This window comes from Chiloscyllium plagiosum, unplaced genomic scaffold, assembly GCF_037043375.1.
Source record: "Chiloscyllium plagiosum isolate Xiang-an unplaced genomic scaffold, Cpla_swu_hap1 HiC_scaffold_12, whole genome shotgun sequence".
Classification (NCBI taxonomy): Eukaryota; Metazoa; Chordata; class Chondrichthyes; order Orectolobiformes; family Hemiscylliidae; genus Chiloscyllium; species Chiloscyllium plagiosum.
The window spans coordinates 54,650,863-54,674,648 of NW_028270150.1; the positions used below are offsets into that span (position 1 = coordinate 54,650,863).

Here is a 23,786-nt window from a genome sequence, read left to right on the forward strand (position 1 = left end):
TTTTTTCCAGTTTTGATCCAAGGTCACAGACATAAAAAATTAAATCTTTTCTCTTTTCCACCAACACGACAAGGCTTACTCAGGATTCCTAGCATTTTGTTTTTCATTCACAATTTCAGACTAGGTCAGATTGGAATGTCTGGTCAACTCAAATGAGTTGTACTGAAGGATCTATTTCCGTGCTGTATGACTCTACAATTTGGATCTACACAAAAAATTTGCAAACAAGTCCGAAGTAGAAAGTTATTTTTGCTTATTTTGACAAAATTTCGAAATACGTAAAATACACTTTTCATCCATCATAAACCCAATCCTAATATTTCTAAACATGAACGTTGCCATTCCCGATTCCAATTCAAGGTTTCGGACCCAAAATGTTAACCCCTTTCATTCACTTTCTGATCTGTTGGATGTTTTCTGTATATTCTACTCACTTCATATTCCCAGCAAGTGTAACATTGCACATTTATAATCTTAGCCGAATTTGCTTTCATTAAGGTCCTCCTTCTCCCAACCAATCTTCAATACCCAAAAAAAAATCCAGACCTGCCAGAGGAGTTCACTGAGCACAGTGGAAGAGAACTGTGGATTTTCCCAGCAACAGAAGCGAAGCAATTTGATGGTTTCTTCAGAATTGCTGCAGTCTTCAATAATCTTTTTCACATAACTAGTTCGTACAAACAGGATGTCTGCAACACTCTGCTGGATAGTCATTATAGGTTGAGACAAGTTAGGATCACCATAGGGATTTGATAAGGGTGGATTTCCTGAAAAGAAAGAACATTGCTCTATTATTTTGCTATCTTTAAATATTTTAAGTAACTGAAAATTATTATTAATTGGTTAGCTTTCAAATTTGACCATTACTTACCAGGGGCAATTTATCATTTATTTTCCAAATATGTCCAGCTTTTGAAGATGTAACTGGTAGAATACAGGAGGAAGAACTTGTAGATAACGTGTTTGGATTTTCATCAAACTTTTGATGAAATTCCACATAAGTTAATGTGGAAAATCAAAGCATAAAGGACTCAAGGTAATACAGGGACATGGATTCAGAACTGGTGAGCAGGCAGGAAACGTAATAGAAATAAATGAGCCTTGTTTGGAGGAGGAGGCTGACTAGTGGCAGATCAAATTGATTAGTGTTTGGGCCCACAAATTCACAATATATGGATTTACAATTTGGATGAGGAAATGAAATACAACATTTCCAAGTTGTCTGACAGCACAAAAATAGGTGGGATTGAGAGTGGTAAGAAGAATATACGAGGGTATCCCTGTATAACAGTCACCGAAAGCAACCACTTTGGGGCAACAAGTAATGAGCAAGGGAAATGGTATGGTAGTCTGCATTGCAGAAGATTTTGAATACAGGAGCAAACAAGTGTTAGCAATTATACAGGGCAAGAAGAAACCCAGAGTATTATGTGCAGTTTTGGTCTCCTCATCCAAGGAAAGGAATTCGGTGTAGAGGGAGTGCAGCCAAGGTTCACCAGATTGATTTATGGACTGGCGGATTTGTAGTACGAGGAAAGATTAGGTTATTTGGGTCTGTATTCCCTCAAGTTGACAAGAATGAGAAGAGATTGCAACAAAACAATTTTTTGCAGGGCTCTGCAAACTGGATGGAGGGATGATGTTACCCCTGGTTGGGGGTCCAGATAACAGGTCAGAGGCTCAGTTCATTTTGACTGAGATGAAGGGAAATTTGTCCAATCAGTGGTGGTGAATCAGCAGAATTCTTTACCACAGAAAACCATGAAGGGCAAGCAACTGAACAGGTTTAAGAAATAAATAGATTTCTAGAGGCTAAATGTCTTAATAGGCATTGGGAGAAAGCACGAGCATGGCATGGAGATCGTGAATCAACAATGATCATGCTAAATGGCAGAGTGAGCTCAAAAGGGTCTGATGGCCTATTCATGCCATTTTCCACATTTTCCATTTCCCTTCAAAACAGAGTTTTGGAAGAATGGTGGGTGCAGAATACATGATGCTTGTCATTTTCCATGCCCAACTAAAGGTAGATTCTTGCAATAGCAATTTACGGTCATTGCAACATAGTTGGAATTTAACACTTCAAGTATCTTTTTTTAAAATTGAGTTAGATGTATTAAAAACAAAAATCTCCATTTAACATTAAGAAGTTATCAAATTTTGTGAACTGATTAAAAGTCCACCAATAATGTTTACCTGTCATACAAATCAAACCAAAATACTTGAAACTTAGTTAATTTCCTCTTGAAAGTATACAATTGCGATATTGAGGAGGCATGGTGGGTTGTGAAATTACTTAACAAGGCTTCAAACTCTACTTACCTGATCGCTTATGATCCCAGACCTGACTAAATTTAAATAAAAACCGCAAGAACTGCAGATGCTGTAAATCAGAAAAAAGAACTGAATTTCTGGCAAAGTTCAGCAGATCTGGCAGCATCAGTTCTGAGGAAGGGTTACCAGACCCAAAATGCTAACTTATTTCTCTTTGCAGAAACTGCCAGATCTGCTGAGCTTTTCCAGCAACTTCTGTTTTTGTTTCAGACCAAATTCAATATCATCTGGCTGGGAACCAGTATTCTTTTTAAAGAAAGCAAAGTGAGAGATCCAGAGGTTCTTAGCAAGAGAAAAAAATCCACAGAACTCCAAAGTTCTAAACAAACAACAGACTTGACTATACAATGTCAGATCAGTAATACAATACAGTAATACATGTACACCTTATATTCTAATACTCAGAATTGATAAATGGAAAATACAGCTGACACATGGTGATCAAAGATCCTACAGTGCACATCAAATAGCAAAATATCATCATAGGAGATTCCTAGACTTTTCAGCAATTCTTCACAGACATTAATGGCACAATGAGTCAAAAGATCTCATGAAACAATGAATCACAATCTTCCACGTTTGCTGATCTGGTCTTGAAACTTCCACTCTAAGAGCTTCTCTGTCATAAACTTCAAAGCTCCTCTTGTTCTGGTTAGTCACTCTCCTTTCCTGAGTAAATGCTCTGCTCGACATCAAGAACTTTGCTCTTATGCTAACTCTCAGCCAAAAGTCCAGTTTGTCATCCTGCCAGTATCTTTTTCTGAATTTCAATCTCGCTCAGTGCAGCGAGCAAATGCCATTTGTGGCACTGTCAACATACATTCTCAGTTATCCTGAACTATTCATGACATCCTCCAGAGACTTGTTTCCAACATTTAACCAACTCTAAACTCCTAGAACCCTGGTTTGAGTTGTGACAGTTCAGACACATTAAACTCAATGGGCTCATCAGCCCAAAAGGAGAACCCACGCTGCTTGCACTCCAATTGGATTGCACCTTTTCTTGAAAAATATCTTAATGGGATATGGACATAATTGCTCAGACAGCAGTGAAGAGACAACTGCATACATATAGACTAGAGCATGCAAGGATGGCATATCACCTAACCTGAAAGGGCATTAGTGAACCAGACAGGTTTTTGTTAACAGGTGTCATTGGTTACATGGTCATAATTAGGTTAGATGTTTTGAAAACTTAATTCAGATTTCACGATATGCATGGTGGGATTCAAACCAATGCCCCAGAACATTAGGTGGGCCTCTGGATTAGTTATCCAATGAAATCACCAGTATGCCACTGCCTTCATCTCTCTTACACTCACCAACTTTTCTAACTACCTATAAACTTTGAACTACTCTTCAGTGACCTTTGGACCATCATGTGAATACTGAAATCCTATAGACAGCCCCCACTCTGATTGCTAAACAAAACCACATGTAATAAATACTTTGGAACAACCAAAAATATCAATCCCTCAGAACTGAATGTGCCGAATATTAAATGCACACAAGAATGGTGGCTTCTGCTTCACAAACACGTGTTTACAAAAATGCAGAATTCATCAGTCACAGAGAACCTCAATGTAATGCACATGTCTCAAATTTGATTCGTAATCAATGAAGCAGATCACAACTACAATTCCTGGACATTTAACAATGTACACCAAATATGGACCTCACAAATAGTATATTCCTCTTCCTTCGACAAGTATCAAAAGTTAACATTTACTCCCCTTCACTCATGAAACTTTGGGTTCTAAAATTCTCACTTCCTTACCATTAATTGAAGACTGCATGCGTGATGATACATCACAGCAACGAACCAACTGTGACACCACAGCGTAAAGTTTTCCCAGTTCCGCATACTGGTATTTGATAGGTGGCCCTGGGCCTTCATCCAAAGCTACAAGCATAAATGTTGCAGGCACATTCAGCTTTAATAACTGTGTCTTCTCAGCCACACCTAGTAAAAACAAATTAAGCGAAGAATTGAAACTCAAAAAGAGATTAAATCTGTGTCTCACAATTTTTTTTTAGTGTATCTGTGGTAAACTGGAAACCAAAGTAATAACATTTATACCAAATAACCCTAAATGTGCAATTACCAACAAGATTTCCATTTACTATAGCTTGTACTTAACAAAAACCAGAACCAAAGTAAATTGCTCATCTTTCTTAAATGGGAGACTCATTTTTAAATTGTGTTCCAAGTTTGTCCCACAAAGGTTAACATCCTTTCACAGGAACACAGAAAATAGGAACAGAATTAAGTCATTGGTACATTAAACTTTGCGCCATTTAACCAGACCATAGCTAATCTGCTACCTCAACACTAATCAGCCACAATAGCATATATACCTCAATAGTTGAAATCTCAGACCTCATTGACCCTGTCTAGTCCTTTCTGGATCTTACGTATCAATAAGATAATCTCTTCTTCACAGAAAATCTGACACAGACTCAAACCATCCAAGCTTTCCTCAAGATAACACGTTTGACCCAGGAATTAATCAAGTAAACATCTGGACTGCTTTTCATGTGATGGATACCTCCTCTTAAATAAGATGACCAAAACTGTACACAGTACTCTACATTTGAGACCATTAGTGCCCCATACAACTGTCACAAAATATCTTTACTTTTCATCCCCTTTGCAATAAACAACATTCCAGTTGCCTTCTTCATCCCTTGGTGGAACTTTGTGGTAACCTCTTCAAATTCACTTGATATCCAGATCCCTCTATATTGCAGTTCTGCTTTGCTATTCTTCCTGCCAAACTGGACAAGTACACATTTTCATTATCCTCCAGATGTCAACTTTTTGCCCACTCAAATTTAACCTATCTATTCCCTTTGCAGAATCATTAGATCACCTTCACTATTTTTATGTCTTAAGCCAATGGATCAACCATTTGTTTCTTATACCCCAATTTTTTGATATAGATTGCCATACAAGTAGTAGATAAATGACCCAGTAGGAGAGCATTTGTAGCAATTTCCTAATCAGTCATTCAGCATAAAATTGGGTAAGAACAATTCTTGAAAACAGATGAATAATAATTAGGACATTGCTAGAACTGCACAATGGCAGAGATAAACACTGGGTAAAGGCAGAAGTCCAGTCAAAAATATTTTACATCTGAAAATGCTCTCACACTCAAATGTTTGGAAATATTTGAGTTAACACACGGAAGTGTGGCATCCAGAACTGACATCATTCCAAAGATAATTGTTACAGCACTTGGAATATTTGAATTAGTGATTTGCTTTTTATATCTTTCTCATTTTTTATTCCACCTGTCTAGATTCTAATGATGCAAGTACTCGGATATCAAAATCTGTGTGTCATACATTTATACCTCTATTTAGGAGCATGGACGATTTGCCATCTTTACCAAGCGTGTCATATTTTACGTATGGTGAAATTATGTGTGTCTTTGTTCCACTCAATCCAATGCCTTTATAATGTTCAGTTATCAAGTCAGAGAGTTATAGCACGGAAATAGACACTTCGGTCCAATTCATCCAAACTGACCAGGTTTCCCAAACCAAACTAGTCCCATTCGCTTGCATTTGGCCCATAGCCTTCTAAATCTTCCCTATTCATGTACCTTTCCAAATGGCTTATAAATGTTGTTATAATTGTATCTGCATCTACCATTCCTCTGGCAGTTCATTCCACATACGATCCACTGTGTTGAAAACATTGCTCTTCAGGTTCTTTTTAAAATCTTTCCCCTCTCACCTTAAAATTATGTCCCTGAGTTTTGAACTCCCCCACCCTAAGGGAAAGACCTTTGCTATTCACCTTACTGGCACCTCGTGATTCCATAAATGTCAAAAGTCACCCCTCAACCTCCAATGCTCGAGAAAAAAGTCCCAGCCTATCCAAATAATTCAAACCCTCCAGTCCTGGCAGTAATCTTCAAAGTATTTTTTGCATCCTTTCCAATTTAAATATCCTTCCCATAAAAGGGTTCTTGAAATTTCAATGCTTCTTTTGTTATCACACTCAAATGTTTTAGATCAACACAGCATTACTAACATGGTCTTGGATACACAGGATATAACTTAGAACTTTGCAGGTGCCACAAAAACTTAAAAATGCAGCAAAAGGGAAGGTATGTACAGATTAATGATTTGAAGTATAAGATCCGAAAGGAGATGTCGAAAGAATGTTTCCTCATGTGAGACAATTTAGAACAAAAGTTCTAGTTTTGGGTTAACAGATGTAAAACAGATGAGGAGAAATTACTTCTGAAAGGACTACGATTATGGTATTCACTATTCCACAGTGCTTTGGTTACTGGGGCATTTGAGTAAATTACAGAGCGAGCGAGAGCACGAGAGATTGCTCTTAGTTCTTATGTTTCTAAGAATTCAAATGGCAGCCAAAATTTAATACAAAAAAGGATGGAGTGATTTTGGTAGGAAGAATGAGGCGAGGCAAAATAAACAAATGGCATAATTTCAAAAAGGGTAGTGGAAGAGAGATATGAAGGCATGTATTTTGAGACTTTGAAGATGCAAGATGGCATAACAAATTGAGAAAACAGTTTTAAAAAAATGGAATCCTTTACATTCTACACCTCTGTTAATAAAGGCAAAGGAAAGATGATTGATAAAACCTTTAAGTACTAGTTAGGTTGCTAAAGTTGTGTGGTCAATTTTGAGTGTCACACTTCTGAAGTATACAGCTAGAAACAGTACAGAAGGAAATCAATTAATGATGGTGGTGAGACACTGGAGAAATTGGGGTGATCATCTTGAACAGTCTTCAGATTGATGCATGAACTAAAGCATTTGAGATCTTTGGTTTGATGAACTGAGAACAACTGCTGGAGAAGTGCAGGAATTTCATATGTATTAGATCAATTTTAAAAATATTTCAACATGCAGCATTTGTGGAGTACACTTTGCTAAATTGTTCAGAGATATAAGCATTTGTAAAGACATTGACTTTACTAGTTTGAAGTGCCATCATCAACACTGCATGCACCCAGGTCAGAACTTTACTATTTCTTACACCAGGTTAGTAATCCCTCAGACTAAGCAAATTAGAATGCAAGTCAGAAACATGATTTGGCATTGATGTCCATTCTAGAATAAGCAGCCTAAATATATTCCTTACAGGACTCTTACAGTCAATGCCTCAAATAAATTAATGTAGGAGCTTACCAGTCATCTATTTTCAATTCTGCATAATCATTGCAACTTTAAATAAGTATTAGAAGCAAGTGATAAGATTTAAAGAAAAACAGTTTGCCTACCCTGGTCACAGGTGCACAACATCCATCCATTCTCTCAGCCCCAAATCCCAACACTCAAGCTCTCATGACTCCATAATCCTCAAAAGGAATTCAAATGTTAACTCAGTTCAGTCGTTTGCATCTTTAATGCCAACATGTATGGGAGAAGGATTCACATTTTTGGATCATTGGAATCTCTTTTGGGGTAGAAGTGACCTGTACAAGAAGGTCAGATTGCACCTAAATTGGAAGTGGACTAATATACTGGCAGGGAAATTTGCTAGAACTGCTTGGGAGGATTTAAACTAGTTAGGTTGGGGGGGGGAGAGAGAGAGAGAGACGGGGACCCAGGGAGATAGTGAGGAAAGAGATCGATCTGAGACGGGTACAGCTGAGAACAGAAGTGAGTCGAACAGTCAGGGCAGGAAGGGACAAGGTAGGACTAATAAATTAAACTGCATTTATTTCAATGCAAGGGGCCTAACAGGGAAGGCAGATGAACTCAGGGCATGATTAGGAACATGGGACTGGGATATCATAGCAATTATGGAAACATGGCTCAGGGATGGGCAGGACTGGCAGCTTAATGTTCCAGGATACAAATGCTACAGGAAGGATAGAAAGGGAGGCGAGAGAGGAGGGGGAGTGGCATTTTGGATAAGGGATAGCAGTACAGCTGTGCTGAGGGAGGATATTCCCAGAAATACATCCAGGGAAGTTATTTGGGTGGAACTGAGAAATAAGAAATGGATGATCACCTTATTGGGATTGTATTATAGACCGCCCCAATAGTCAAAGGGAAATTGAGAAACAAACTTGTAAGGAGATCTCAGCTATCTGTAAGAATAATAGGGTAGTTATGGTAGGGGATTTTAACTTTCCAAACAATGACTGGGACTGCCATAGTGTTAAAGGTTTCGATTGAGAGGAATTTGTTAAGTGTGTACAAGACAATTTTCTGATTCAGTATGTGGATGTACCTATGAGAGAAGGTGCAAAATTTGACCTACTCTTGGGAAATAAGGCAGGGCAGGTGACTGAGGTGTCAGTGGGGGAGCACTTTGGGGGCAGCGACCATAATTCTATTCGTTTTTAAATAATGATGGAAAAGGATAGACCAGATCTAAATGTTGAAGTTCTAAATTGGAGAAAGGCCAATTTTGACAGTATTAGGCAAGAACTTTCGAAAGCTGATTGGAGGCAGATGTTCGCAGGTAAAGGAATGGCTGGAAAATGGGAAGCTTTCAGAAATGAGATAACAAGAATCCAGAGAAAGTATATTCCTGTCAGGGTGAAAGGGAAAGCTGGTAGGTATAGGGAATGCTGGATGACTAAAGAAATTGAGGGTTTGGTTAAGAAAAAGGAAGCAAATGTCAGGTATAGACAGGATAGATCGAGTGAATCCTTAGAAGAGTATAAAGAAAGTAGGAGTATACTTAAGAGGGAAATCAGGAGGGCAAAATGGGGACGAGATAGCTTTGGCAAATACAATTAGGGAGAATCCAAAGGGTTTTTACAAACATATTAAGGACAAAAGGGTAACCAGGGAGAGAATATGGGCCCTCAAAGATCAGCAAGGCGGCTTTTGTGTGGAGCCACAGAAAATGGGGGAGATACTAAATGAATATTTTGCATCCGTATTTACTGTGGAAAAGGACATGGAAGATATAGACTGTAGGGAAATAGATGGTGACATCTTGCAAAATGTCCAGATTACAGAGGAGGAAGTGCTGGATGTCTTGAAACTGTTAAAAGTAGATAAATCTCCAGGACCTGACCTGGAGTACCCGAGAACTCCGTGGGAAGCTAGAGAAGTGATTGCTGGGCCTCTTGCTGAGATATTTGTATCATCGATAGTCACAGGTGAGGTGCCAGAAGACCGGAGGTTGGCAAATGTGGTGCCACTGTTTAAGAAGGGTGGTAAAGACAAGCCAGGGAACTATAGACCGGTGAGCCTGACCTCGGTGGTGGGCAAGTTGTTGAGGGAATCCTAAGGGACAGGATGTACATGTATTTGGAAAGGCAAGGACTAATTCGGGATAGTCAACATGGCTTTTTGCGTGGGAAATCATGTCTCACAACCTTGATTGAGTTTTTTGAAGAAGTGACAAAGAAGATTGATGAGGGCAGAGCAGTAGGTGTGATCTATATGGACTTCAGTAAGGCGTTCGACAAGGTTCCCCATGGGAGACTGATTAGCAAGGTTAGATCTCATGGAATATAGGGAGAACTAGCCATTTGGATACAGAACTGGCTCAAAGGTAGAAGAGAGGGTGGTGGTGGAGGGTTGTTTTTCAGACTGGAGACCTGTGACCAGTGGAGTGCCACAAGGATCAGTGCTGGGTCCTCTATTTTTTGTCATTTACATAAATGATTTGGATGCGAGCATAAGAGGTACAGTTACTAAGTTTGCAGATGACACCAAAATTGGAGGTGCAGTGGACAGCGAAGAGGGTTACCTCAGATGACAACAGGTTCTAGACCAGCTGGGCCAATGGGCTGAGAGGTGGCAGGTGGAGTTTAATTCAGATAAATGTGAGGTGCTGCATTTTGGGAAAGCAAGTCTTAGCAGGACTTATACACTTCATGGTAAGGTCCAAGGGAGCATTGCTGAACAAAGAGACCTTGGAGTGCAGGTTCATAGCTCCTTGAAAGTGGAATTGCAGGTAGATAGGATAGCGAAGGAGGCATTTGGTATGCTTTCCTTTATTGGTCAGAGTATTGAGTACAGGAGTTGGGAGGTCATGCTGCGGCTGTACAGAACATTGGTTAGGTCACCGTTGAAATATTGCGTGCAATTCTGGTCTCCTTCCTATTGGAAAGATGTTGTGAAACTTGAAAGGGTTCAGAAAAGATTTACAAGGATGTTGCCAGGGTTGAAGGATCTGAGCTACAGGGAGAGGCTGAACAGGCTGCGGCTGTTTTCCTTGGAGTGTTGGAGACTGAGGGGTGACCTTATAGAGGTTTACAAAATTATGAGGGGCATGGATAGGATAAATAGACAAAGTCTTTTCCCTGGGGTCTGTGAGTCCAGAACTAGAGGGCATAGGTTTAGGGTGAGAAGGGAAAGATATAAGAGACACCTAAGGGGCAACACACAGGGTGATACATGTATGGAATGAGCTGCCAGTGGACGTGGTGCAACATTTAAGAGGCATTTAGATGGATATATGAATAGGAAGGGTTTGGAGGGATATGGGCCGGGTGCTGGTAGGTGGGGCTAGATTGGGTTGGGATATCTGGTCGGCATGGACCGAAGGGTCTGTTTCCATGCTGTACATCTCTATGACTATGTATGTGGTAGCTTTGATGATGGCACAAAGATAGGTAAGAAAGTTTCTTCATGTCATCACATTTGTGCCAAGAATCAGGGTACCAAGTCATTCAAATCTGAATTAAAGTAATAACCAGCACATACATATGCATGAATTGTAGAGAGTGAGAAAAGGGAAAGGAAAGAGAAAGAGAATTGTGATAAGTACTAACAAGATAACATTTTCAAAATGCCAACAACAGACAGAGGGTATAGTCTCAGAATAAAGGGCTGCCAATTTAAGACTGAGATGAGGAGGAATTTCTTCTCTCAGAGGGTTGAGTACCTTTGAAACTCCTTGCCAAGAGAGCTGTGTGAGCAAAGCCCTTGTACATATTTAAGGCTGAGAGAGAAATTCTTGATCAGTCGGGGAATCAAGGGCTTTGGGAAAAATTCAGGGAAGTAGTCATGAGGTACATTCGATCAGCCATAACCCTACCGAATGGCAGAGCAGGCTAGTGGGGCCATATAGCCTACTCCTGTTCCTATTTATCTTCTTTTCCAAAAGTTACATTTTTACAAGGACCTAAGGCTAGCCAACTTTCATTCCAGAGGACACCATGCTCCTGACTGGCTACCCAAAATTCTCAAAGAAACTGCTCAAGTTGCTGCATTAGACTATATGATGAAAAGACAATCCAGATAAATTGTAATTTTTAAGAATACACAAGTCTGCACAATTCTGCATCACTGAGGACATTCAGCATTATAATAATTAGCAAGCTTCTAGGTCTTTCACAGTAACACTCTCCAACAGAAATTTGGAAAGGGTCATAATCAACAAGGAAGAAAGAAAACTCGGTCCATCGTGAATATTAACCCTGCCCAAAATGAACAGATGATCCATAATGACAAAATTTGTTTAATATCATGAAGTCCAGAATATGATTTTGAAAATACAATCAAAAACACTATCCCATGGTCATTGTTTCTTTGGCTGTTTTTATGATTCTCTTTGATGGTACTGAGTACCTGAGTTTATGCTGGCATTCTGACAAATCAGGTGTGAACAGAAATGATTAGCCACAACTTTAAAAAAGCTGAAAGGCTTTACAAGTGTTTCCTTCTTTTTGTTTAAATTAGAAGCTACTGTTGGAATAGAAGTGCAGGGAGATTTTAATGCCACAAAATGATTACAGCTTACAAAAAACTTTCAAAACATTGTGCAAAACTTTGCATATCTGAATAAAAACTCACCGCTCTGTATTCAAAATGAAAAATTGCTGAAGATTTCTGTGAATACATTGTAAAAACAGAAACAAAATTATTACAAAGTGAGACAGTTAGTGACGTCCTTACCCAGATTGGCATACATAACAAAGAGGTTGAAGTACTGTGTCAAGTGCCGTCCATGTTCAGAAACTTCTCGTCGGAGTAGGTTCAGAACAGCTCTGAGAAGGTGATCGCTGAGACTTAAATTATCGAAAGCCTGTACAGCACAAACAGTTTAAAAAACAACTCCGTCTAATTCACAACAATTCAAAAACTTTTTACTGATTAAACACTTCTATTAAGATGACTTTTCTTGTTTCTTCTTCAAGCTGCAACTCTTTGCTGATTCACTTTTCCCAAATGGTCATTATTAATTGTAGAGCTTTGGCAATCTATTTGGACAGATCATGTACCAAGAACATTGGACTTCTATGTCCAATATGAACATCCTCCTTGACAAACTTTTGACCAGCAGCAAATTGATTAAAGTTACTGTAAGAATATTCATTACGGTACTGTTTCTTAAAAAGAAAGCACTTCACTTGGCAGAACAATGAATCTGGAGAGGTGAAGAAGAAACTGAGATAGAAACCTGATTTGAAGAGGACTTGTATATTCTAATTGAACAAGCAGTCAAAAAGAGTGGCGCTGGAAAAGCAGTGCAGGTCAGGCAGAATCCGAGCAGCTGGAGTCAACATTTTGGGCATAAGTTCTTCATTAGAAATGTGGAGGGGGAAGGGGGCTGAGAGATAAATAGAAGGGTGGGGCAGAGGTGAAAGGGTGGAGTAGATAAGTGGGAAGGAAGATGGACAGGTACGACAGATCAAGGAGGGCAGTGCCAAGTTGGAGGGTTCTGAGGTGGAAGATAAAGCCTTCTTCCTCTAGTTCACGGGGGGGGTTTGGTTTGGCTTGGCGGTGGAGGTGGTTCAGGGCTTGCGTATGCTTAAGAAAGTGGGAGTTGAAGTGGCTGGTGACAGGGCAGTGGGGTGTTTTTGGAGTATGTTCCCCTGAACCATTCTACGAATTGATGCCCTGTCTCCCCCATGCACAGGAAGCCACACTGAGAGCAATGGATGCAGTAGATGTGCTATGATCGTCTTGGATGGAGGTTTGGGGGAGAAGAGCGAGGGGAGGGGGGAGAGAAAAAAGAGCGGGGGGGGGGGGGGAGGAAGAGCGAGGGGAGGGGGAGGAAGAGCGAGGGGAGGGGGGAGGAAGAGCGAGGGGAGGGGGGAGGAAGAGCGAGGGGAGGGGGGAGGAAGAGCGAGGGGAGGGGGGAGGAAGAGCGAGGGGAGGGGGGAGGAAGAGCGAGGGGGGGGGGGGGAGGAAGAGCGAGGGGGGGGGGGGAGGAAGAGCGAGGGGAGGGGGGGAGGAAGAGCGAGGGGAGGGGGGAGGAAGAGCGAGGGGGGGAGAGGAAGAGCGAGGGGCGGGGAGGACGAGCGAGGGCGGGGAGGACGAGCGAGGGCGGGGAGGACGAGCGAGGGCGGGGAGGACGAGCGAGGGCGGGGAGGACGAGCGAGGGCGGGGAGGACGAGCGAGGGCGGGGAGGACGAGCGAGGGCGGGGAGGACGAGCGAGGGCGGGGAGGACGAGCGAGGGCGGGGAGGACGAGCGGGGGCGGGGAGGACGAGCGGGGGCGGGGAGGACGAGCGGGGGCGGGGAGGACGAGCGGGGGCGGGGAGGACGAGCGGGGGCGGGGAGGACGAGCGGGGGCGGGGAGGACGAGCGGGGGCGGGGAGGACGAGCGGGGGCGGGGAGGACGAGCGGGGGCGGGGAGGACGAGCGGGGGCGGGGAGGACGAGCGGGGGCGGGGAGGACGAGCGGGGGCGGGGAGGACGAGCGGGGGCGGGGAGGACGAGCGGGGGCGGGGAGGACGAGCGGGGGCGGGGAGGACGAGCGGGGGCGGGGAGGACGAGCGGGGGCGGGGAGGACGAGCGGGGGCGGGGAGGACGAGCGGGGGCGGGGAGGACGAGCGGGGGCGGGGAGGACGAGCGGGGGCGGGGAGGACGAGCGGGGGCGGGGAGGACGAGCGGGGGCGGGGAGGACGAGCGGGGGCGGGGAGGACGAGCGGGGGCGGGGAGGACGAGCGGGGGCGGGGAGGACGAGCGGGGGCGGGGAGGACGAGCGGGGGCGGGGAGGACGAGCGGGGGCGGGGAGGACGAGCGGGGGCGGGGAGGACGAGCGGGGGCGGGGAGGACGAGCGGGGGCGGGGAGGACGAGCGGGGGCGGGGAGGACGAGCGGGGGGGGAGGGAGGGAGGAGAGCGGGGGGGGGGGAGCGAGGGGGGGGAGCGCGGGGGGGGGGGTGAAGAGCGAGGGGGGGGAGCGAGGGGGGGGGGGGAGAGCGAGGGGGGGGAGCGAGGGGGGGGTGGGAGAGCGAGGGGGGGGGAGAGAGCGAGGGGGGGGGGAGAGAGCGAGGGGGGGGGGGGGAGAGCGAGGGGGGGGGGGGAGAGCGGGGGGGGGGAGAGCGAGGGGGGGGGGAGAGCGAGGGGGGGGGGGGAGAGCGAGGGGGGGGGGGGAGAGCGAGGGGGGGGGGGGAGAGCGAGGGGGGGGGGAGAGCGAGGGGGGGGGGAGAGCGAGGGGGGGGGAGAGCGAGGGGGGGGGGGGGAGAGCGAGGGGGGGGAGAGAGCGAGGGGGGGGAGAGAGCGAGGGGGGGGAGAGAGCGAGGGGGGGGAGAGAGCGAGGGGGGGGGGGAGAGCGAGGGGGGGGGGGGAGAGCGGGGGGGGGGGAGAGCGGGGGGGGGGGGGGAGAGCGAGGGGGGGGGGAGAGCGAGGGGGGGGGGGGAGAGCGAGGGGGGGGGGAGAGCGAGGGGGGGGGGGAGAGCGAGGGGGGGGGGGGAGAGCGAGGGGGGGGGAGAGCGACGGGGGGGGGGAGAGCGCGAGGGGGGGGGGGAGAGCGAGGGGGGGGGAGAGCGAGGGGGGGGGAGAGCGAGGGGGGGAGAGCGGGGGGGGGGGGGGGGAAGAGCGAGGAGGGGGGGTGAAGAGCGAGGGGGGGGTGAAGAGCGAGGGGGGGGTGAAGAGCGAGGGGGGGGTGAAGAGCGAGGGGGGGGGTGAAGAGCGAGGGGGGGGGGGGAGAGCGAGGGGGGGGGGGGAGAGCGAGGGGGGGGGGGGAGCGAGGGGGGGGGAGAGCGACGGGGGGGGGAGAGCGACGGGGGGGGGGGGAGAGCGCGAGGGGGGGGGGGGGGAGAGCGAGGGGGGGGGGAGAGCGAGGGGGGGGGAGAGCGAGGGGGGGGGGGGAGAGCGAGGGGGGGGGGGGGGAGAGCGACGGGGGGGGGGGAGAGCGACGGGGGGGGGGGGGAGAGCGCGAGGGGGGGGGGGAGAGCGAGGGGGGGGGGGGAGAGCGAGGGGGGGGGGGAGAGCGAGGGGGGGGGGGGGGAGAGCGAGGGGGGGGGGGGGGAGAGCGAGGGGGGGGGGGGAAGAGCGAGGGGGGGGAGAGAGCGAGGGGGGGGAGAGAGCGAGGGGGGGGGAGAGCGAGGGGGGGGGGGGAGAGCGAGGGGGGGGGAGAGCGAGGGGGGGGGGAGAGCGAGGGGGGGGGGGAGAGCGAGGGGGGGGGAGAGCGACGGGGGGGGGGAGAGCGACGGGGGGGGGGGGAGAGCGCGAGGGGGGGGGGGAGAGCGAGGGGGGGGGGAGAGCGAGGGGGGGGGAGAGCGAGGGGGGGGGAGCGAGGGGGGGGGGGAAGAGCGAGGAGGGGGGGTGAAGAGCGAGGGGGGGGGTGAAGAGCGAGGGGGGGGTGAAGAGCGAGGGGGGGGGTGAAGAGCGAGGGGGGGGGTGAAGAGCGAGGGGGGGGGTGAAGAGCGAGGGGGGGGGTGAAGAGCGAGGGGGGGGGGTGAAGAGCGAGGGGGGGGGGGGAGAGCGGGGGGGGGGGGGAGCGAGGGGGGGGGGGGAGAGCGAGGGGGGGAAAGAGCGAGGGGGGGAAAGAGCGAGGGGGAAAGAGAGCGGGGGGGAGGAGAGCGGGGGGGAGAGGAGAGCGCATGGGTGCAGGTTTTACACCTTGTGCGGTAGCACCGCAAGATACCAGGCGTGGGGGGTGTGTTGGTGGAGGGGTGGGTCGTGGACTGAACGGGGGAATCACCAAGGGAATGGCCTCTGCAGAATGCAGATAGGGGTAGGGAGTGAAATTTATCTTTGCTGGTGGGGTCTGGCTGTAGGTGGCAATAATCACAGAGGATAATATGCTGTATCCAGAGATTCATTGGGTGGAAGGTGGGGACTGGGGTGTTCTAGCCTTGTTGAGGTTGGATGCGTGGGGTTTGAGGGCAGAAGAACTGATGTGCTGGAGGGCATTGTTGATCACGTGGGAGGGGGAATTGTGTTCCTTGAAATAGGAAGATATCTGGGATGTCCTGATATGGAATTGCTCCTTCCGGGAAATTAGGTGGAGGAATTGGGAACAAGGGACTGCGTTTTTACAATAGGGTGAGGTGGCGGTATATGTGTACGTAGGAGGTGGTGTAGTCAAGGTATCTGTCAGTGTTCAGACAGTTGCCAGTGGTACATGAAATAAATGCTGGCCTAACCAGAGAAGCCAGCTCATCACCACTTCTCAAAGTCAAGAGACAGATTATAAATGCCAGCCTTTTCTCATTTGCCTTTGTTGATTTTCATTTTTGCAGTCAGTATGACCAAAATTTCTTTCAAAATTTTACTTTTCCATCTGCAGAACACTCTACACTGCTGACAATGCTGCCAGAATCATCAAAATGAATATGACATGCTATGTCATTACTAAAACTATTCACGATGTACGAATTGATTTAAGTTCTATTATAAGAATTTCACCGTTACAGCCTATCAACTTAGAGTACATGCCCACAATCTCTACTGCAAGTCTCCTGCTGTTCAGTCCTAATTACATAAATTTGTATAACAGTTTCCAAAATATCGTGCTAAGTAACATATAGCTAAAGAGGTGTTGATCTAATGCTCATTTTCTGAACAGGCTGCAATGTTACTTAATTAATTATTTCAGGTTTTACAAATGTGATTTATATAATTAAAAGATCCAGAACAGAATTATTTTCCACGTTTCAATATAACAAAACACTGCTGCCTCTAAATAGCAGATTTTGCAAATTAACAGATAGTGGACTGTACCAATGTAGTATAAAAGGAAAAGGTTTAGATGCTTAGAACTCATAAAAAACAAACTTGGTTGTAACAGCAGATTACAACATTGTAGACATAATTCCTTCATAAGAATGGAAGTTCACAATTAAAATGTTTATCTTGTGAAAACATTCTACAAAACAAACAAGCTCGTATCTGCCCAGCTTATGAACATTCTTACCTGAGTGGATGGTCCTGGGGATGCAAAAGGGGAGGGGCATGGTCCATCTTGCAAGGAGAAATGTGCAATAAATACAATGAGCTTAGCAAAAGCACTCCTCACTTCTGTACTGGGGCATTCCAGAAGGTACTCTGAGAAGCGATTTGGATAGGCAAAAAGAACATTATGTGCAAACCAACAGCGTACATTCTTGCTGTGACGGAGCAGGATACACAATGCATCATACCTGTTGGGTAAAAAGAGACCTTTCCTCAAAAAAAATTACACAATGTAAAGTACAGTCTAAAATGCAAAAACAGAATGACAAGCAAGGTTTGTAGCTCAGGTTGAGGTTTAGGGTGTCGGTTTGCTCGCTGAGCTGTAGGTTTGATAACCTGACGTTTCATTACTTGGCGAGGTAACATCAGTGGCGACCTCCAAGTGAAGCGAAGCTGTTGTCTCCTGCTTTCTATTTATATCTTTCTCCTGGATGGGGTTCCTGGGGTTTGTGGTGATGTCATTTCCTGTTCATTTTCTGAGGGGTTGATAGATGGCATCTAGATCTATGCGTTTGTTTATGGCATTGTGGTTGGAGTGCCAGGCCGCTAGGAATTCTCTGGCATGTCTTTGCTTAGCCTGTCCCAGGATAGATGTGTTGTCCCAGTCGAAATGGTGTTTTTTTTCATCCGTGTATAGGGCTATGAGGGAAAGAGGGTCGTGTCTTTTTGTGGCTAGCTGGTGTTCGTGTATCCTGGTGGCTAACTTTCTTCCCATTTGTCCTACGTAGTGTTTGTGGCAGTCCTTGCATGAAATTTTGTAGATGACGTTGGTTTTGTCCATGGTTGTATTGGGTCTTTTATGTTTGTTAGCTTTTGTTTGAGAGCTACTAGGATTCCAAGGGGTCTTAGTAGTCTGGCTGTCATTTCTGAAACTTCTTTGATGTATGGTAAGGTGGTTAGGGTTTGTGGCTGTGTTTGGTCTGCTTGTCGTGGTTTGTTCTTGAGGAATCTGCATGCTGTATTATTTGAGTATCCGCTCTTCTCGAATATATTGTATCGGTGGTTCTCCTCTGTTTTCTGAAGTTCGTCTGTGCTGCAGTGTGTGGTGGCTCGTTGGAATAGTGTTCTGATACAAAGAACTACACGCAAGACTGAAATACCTCATAGAAGAGTGACAGCACTTCATCCACTCCACCCAGGAATTCCTAAAAATCAAAAACACCAAAATAGAGGAAGACGAAGCAATGATCTCATTTGACGTAACAGCACTCTTCACCTCCATCAACATCGACCTGGCAAAGGAAACACTTACCACACTTTTAGAAGAGACCACCACACACACACCAAACACCAATCACATTACCAAAACATCATGAAGCTAGTGGACCTGTGCCTCACCACCCACTTCACTTTCAACAACATAGTCTACAAACAAACCAATGTTGATGGAGGTGAAGAGTGCTGTTACGTTGAATGAGATCATTGCTTCGTCTTCCTCTATTTTGGTGTTTTTGATTTTTAGGAATTCCTGGGTGGAGTGGATGGAGTGCTGTGACTCTTCTACTAGGTATTTCAGTCTTGCGTGTAGTTCTTTGTATCAGAACACTATTCCAATGAGCCACCACACACTGCAGCACAGACGAACTTCGGAAAACACAGAGGACAACCACCTATTCAACATATTCGAGAAGAGCGAATACTCAAATAATAGTGCGCAGATTCCTCAAGAACAAACCATGACAAGCAGACCAAACACAGCCACAAACCCTAACCACCTTACCATACATCACAGAAGTTTCAGAAATGACAGCCAGACTACTAAGACCCTTCGGAATCCTAGTCGCACACAAACCCACCAACACTCTCAAACAAAAACTAACAAACTTAAAAGACCCAGTACAATCCATGGACAAAACCAACGTCATCTACAAAATTTCATGCAAGGACTGCCACAAAAACTACGTAGGACAAACGGGAAGAAAGTTAGCCACCAGGATACACGAACACCAGCTAGTCACAAAAAGACACGACCCTCTCTCCCTCGTAGCCCTACACACAGGTGAAAAAAACCACCATTTCGACTGGGACAACACACCTATCCTGGGACAGGCTAAGCAAAGACATGCTAGAGAATTCCTCAAGGCCTGGCACTCCACCCACAATGTCATAAACAAACGCTAGATCTAGATGCCATCTATCAACCCTCAGAAAACGAACAGGAAATGACACCACCACAAACCCTAGGAACCCCATCCAGGAGAAAGATATAAATAGAAAGCAGGAGACAACAGCTTCACTTCACTTGGAGGTCGCCACTGATGATGTTACCTAGCCAGGTAATGAAACGTCTGGATAGCAAACCTACACCCCAGAACGACAAGGTTATTCCTCCAATGGGTAATAGCACTATTTAGTCATACAGGCACTGGATTTATTAATTCAATGAAGAACTGAGTAAACTAAGCCATATCCCATGTTAAGTCAACAGGCAATCTGTCTAGATTGATGCTTACATAATCATTTGGAGCAATTAGTGGGGAAGGGGAGAGGGGAAAACTAATTTTACAAAGTAAACAAAAATTGCTTTCCTCTCTCACCTGAGGAACAAAATTTCTCGAATTTGGTTGCACGGGCAACAGGCAGTGCATTTCTTTCCTTCTTATGTAGATCCACACAGGACAGCTCTTCTAACTAGAGACAGGTTCTTGCAAAGATACTTGTGGAAGTATCATGACAGCACCATTATCGAGCAATAGAAGAAAAAGAGGGGAAGGCAGCAGAAAATTTTGCTTCCAAATATTCCATCATGGAAAATGTAAATTTACCCATTCCTACCCATTTCCAAACAGTTTTCCTCTCCAGTTAGATTCACAATACCAGCCACTGAAAGTGCCATGATTATCAGAGGTTTTTTTCACAATTCACCCACCACCACAAACAAGCTGTAAGTTCTTTTGTTTTAAAGTTAGCACTGTTTCAATGCTGGTGAAAATGAACAACTAAACTATTGATGTAGAGTGTCAGAGTTGCATGAATATCGAAGTTATATTTTTACAAATGAGTTAAGAACAGAAGTAGGCCACTTTTGTCCATTAAGCCTGTTTCATCTTTCAGTAAGATCCTTGTTTTAACCTCAACTCCATATTCCTCCTCCTTCCAATGCAAACTGGGGGAACACCATCTTATCTAATTTGAAATCCTGCAGCATTCAGGACTCAATATCAAGTTTTGACAATTTCATGGCAAGAACCATCCCACCCCTCCACATTTTTTCAAATTGATTATTTTGAGCGTAGCCAACACATTTTCAATTACTGAATTTCCATTATTACTTAACTAGCAGCACTATATCCTTGGCTTACTATCAACAATGACCCTCTCTCTCTCTCTGAGCTCTGTCTCTGACTAATCTGCTCACTCTTTCACCTCACAGCTACCCAACACCCACAACTATCTGCCCTTCCCCCAACTTCCTGTTTTTAAGTACAAATACCATTCTTCCCTTTATTGATAGACCAATTCCCCATTTTATCCACACTTGAACTGTTAACAGCCTAGTTTTCAATAAACACAAACAATAAAATGTTTTCACTTCTTACTTAAGTTGCACAGTTCAAAACAATATCTGCGCCCAGCTTGGTGAAAAGAAATCAAATTTTGATGACAAGAAAGACTCACCATTCACTTGCTGGACCACGGACTATTTTCTTTGTGTGAAACCCAGTATTAAACAAAAATCTCGCAGCAAGTTGAATACTGATCATAGCCAGTTCTTCAGCTTCTGGTAAGAGATGATCTTGCCCTGCATTAGAAAAATTGATTGAGAAACAAATGCTAACAAGCTTTCTCATTTTAATTTTTCAGACATCATCTCAACAGAACATTTCAATGATTAACGTAAAATATTTCTAGCTGTCATGACTTACTTGATCAAGTTTTAACATTCTACATCATTGAACCAAACCTCAATGCTCTAATTGAATAGTTGGCTGACAGGGTTTTAGCACCCCACTTCAAGTTGTTGGCAAGTTTCCAAAAACAAATATTTAAAACGGACTCGATTGTGAACTGACATCCAGTTCACAACCTCCATTCTCACAGAATTATCGAGGCATTGTTGATTAATCAGAGTAGTCAATCTTTCATCAATTTGTATTTAACACACCGAGATATGACAAGGAATAATCACAGTGGAGGAGAACTTTTGGTGCCACAACTTTGAATTCATCACTCCTTTCCAGCATGACAGACCGCATCACAAATTACTGAAGTTTTTATATCGTAACACAAATTCATAAAAGTTTCCAGAAATAAACAACCTGTTGTTGTGGTTCTGTTCGCCGAGCTGGAAGTTTTTGTTGCAAACGTTTCGTCCCCTGGCTGGGCAACATCATCAGTGCTTGGGAGCCTCCTGCGAAGCGCTTCTTTGATGTTTCCTCCGGTGTTTATAGTGGTCTGTCCCTGCCGCTTCAGGTTGTCAGTTTCAGCTGTCCGCTGTAGTGGTTGGTATATTGGGTCCAGGTCGATGCGTTTGTTGATGGAGTTTGTGGATGAATGCCATGCCTCTAGGAATTCCCTGGCCGTTCTGTCTGGCTTGCCCTATGATAGTAGTGTTGTCCCAGTCGAATTCATGTTGCTTGTTGTCTGTGTGTGTGGCTACTAAGGATAGCTGGTCGTGTCGTTTCGTGGCTAGTTGATGTTCATGTATGCGGATTGTTAGCGGTCTTCCTGTTTGTCCTATATAGTGTTTTGTGCAGTCCTTGCATGGTATTTTGTACACTACATTAGTTTTGCTCATGTTGGGTATCGGGTCCTTCGTTCTGGTGAGTTGTTGTCTGAGCGTGGCTGTTGGTTTGTGTGCCGTTATGAGTCCTAGGGGTCGCAGTAGTCTGGCTGTCAGTTCCAAGATGCTCCTGATGTATGGTAGTGTGGCTAGTCCTTTTGGTTGTGGTATGTCCTCGTTCCGTGGTCTTTCTCTTAGGCATCTGTTGATGAAGTTGCGCGGGTATTAGTTTTTGGCGAATACCTTGTATAGGTGTTCATCATCTTCTTTTTGCAGTTCTGGTGTACTGCAGTGTTGTGGCCCTTTTGAATAGTGTCCTGATGCACCTTCGTTTGTGTGTTGGGGTGGTTACTTTCATAGTTTAGGACTTGGTCTGTGTGTGGCTTTCCTGTATACCCTTGTAGTGAATTCTCCGTTCGGTGTTCTCTGTACCATCACGTCTAGGAATGGGAGTTGGTTGTCCTTTTCTTCTTCTCCTCTCGTGAATCGGATTCCTGCGAGTGTGGCGTTGATGATCCGGTGTGTTTTTTCTATTTCCGTGTTTTTAATGATTACAAACGTGTCATCGACATATCTGACCCAGAGTTTGGGTTGAATTTGTGGTAGGACTGTTTGTTCTAACCTTTGCATAACTGCCTCTGCTATGAGTCCCGAGACTGGTGATCCCATGGGTGTTCCGTTGATTTGTTTGTATATCTGGTTGTTGAATGTGAAGTGTGTTTGAATAAATAACTAAACAACCCGTGTTTGAATAAATAACTAAACACTTCTAACATCAACCTAACAGATTTTCTGCAGCAGCTGCTAAAAATAGTGTTCTTTCAGAAATAGTGGCTTGATAAAATGAAACAACAAAGAAGGCTGGCTAGTCCACCGAATCATGCTGGTTCTTCAGAACCATCCGATTATATAACTTGCGACCATACAAGCATTTCGGAAGCTGGTAACAAGGATGAAAGAAATGGAATACATTGATGTGCAAGATCACAATAGGTGTGGGAAAACAAAAGTAATTCATTCGAAGATTTAGCACAATGTCCTCTTCTTTAGTAATTAAATCCTCTAACCAAGTCAAGGATGCATGAATCTTTTTAATGCTTTAACTATTTGCCCTATCACTTTAAAATTTGTGGACAGATGCAGACCTCTGTTTCTACCATCTAAATTGGCTTTCAGTTATCTTCTAAAATGGACCATATGAAATAGGAGTGTAAGTCAATCATTTTGAGTGTCAAGTCTGCTCTACTATTCAAGACGATCATGGCGGATTGCTTTGTATTTAATTTCCCTAGTCCTGTCTATCTCAGAAAACCTTAGAATATTCCCTTGCCTAGCAAGATTCTATCACCCCTTTAAAAACATTGAGTGATTTCATCTCCTCCACCTTCCAAGGTAGTGTCTTCCAGAGTTTCACAAGCCTCAGAAAAAAATTCTAATCCACGTCTTTAAATAAGATTTGAAAAAAAAAGTAGCATCCAAGATGTAGTTTCGCAAATGTTCTGCCTAACTTAAGCATAGAATCCTTCAGATCATGTCAATTTCTCTCATTATGAAGAATAGCACACCATTGGTCTCCTTGATTATGTGCTGTACTTGCATATCAACTTTGTGATTCATGCATTAAAACACCTGAATCT

General features: G+C 45.0%; 1 protein-coding gene across 3 annotated transcripts in view; it reads right to left on the reverse strand.

Moving 5' to 3' along the window:
• The window catches only part of usp9 (ubiquitin specific peptidase 9), a 275,343-nt gene that overhangs the window by 38,882 nt on the left and 212,675 nt on the right, over window positions 1–23,786 (reverse strand). For all 3 annotated transcript variants that reach the window (XM_087992832.1, XM_087992834.1, XM_087992833.1), the window contains 5 exons: window positions 21,045–21,168; window positions 17,389–17,614; window positions 12,196–12,325; window positions 4,112–4,297; window positions 547–767 (listed from right to left, as the gene is read on the reverse strand). In XM_087992832.1, the coding sequence (XP_087848958.1) occupies window positions 547–767; window positions 4,112–4,297; window positions 12,196–12,325; window positions 17,389–17,614; window positions 21,045–21,168 (887 nt within the window). The remainder of the gene's footprint in view (window positions 1–546; window positions 768–4,111; window positions 4,298–12,195; window positions 12,326–17,388; window positions 17,615–21,044; window positions 21,169–23,786) is intronic.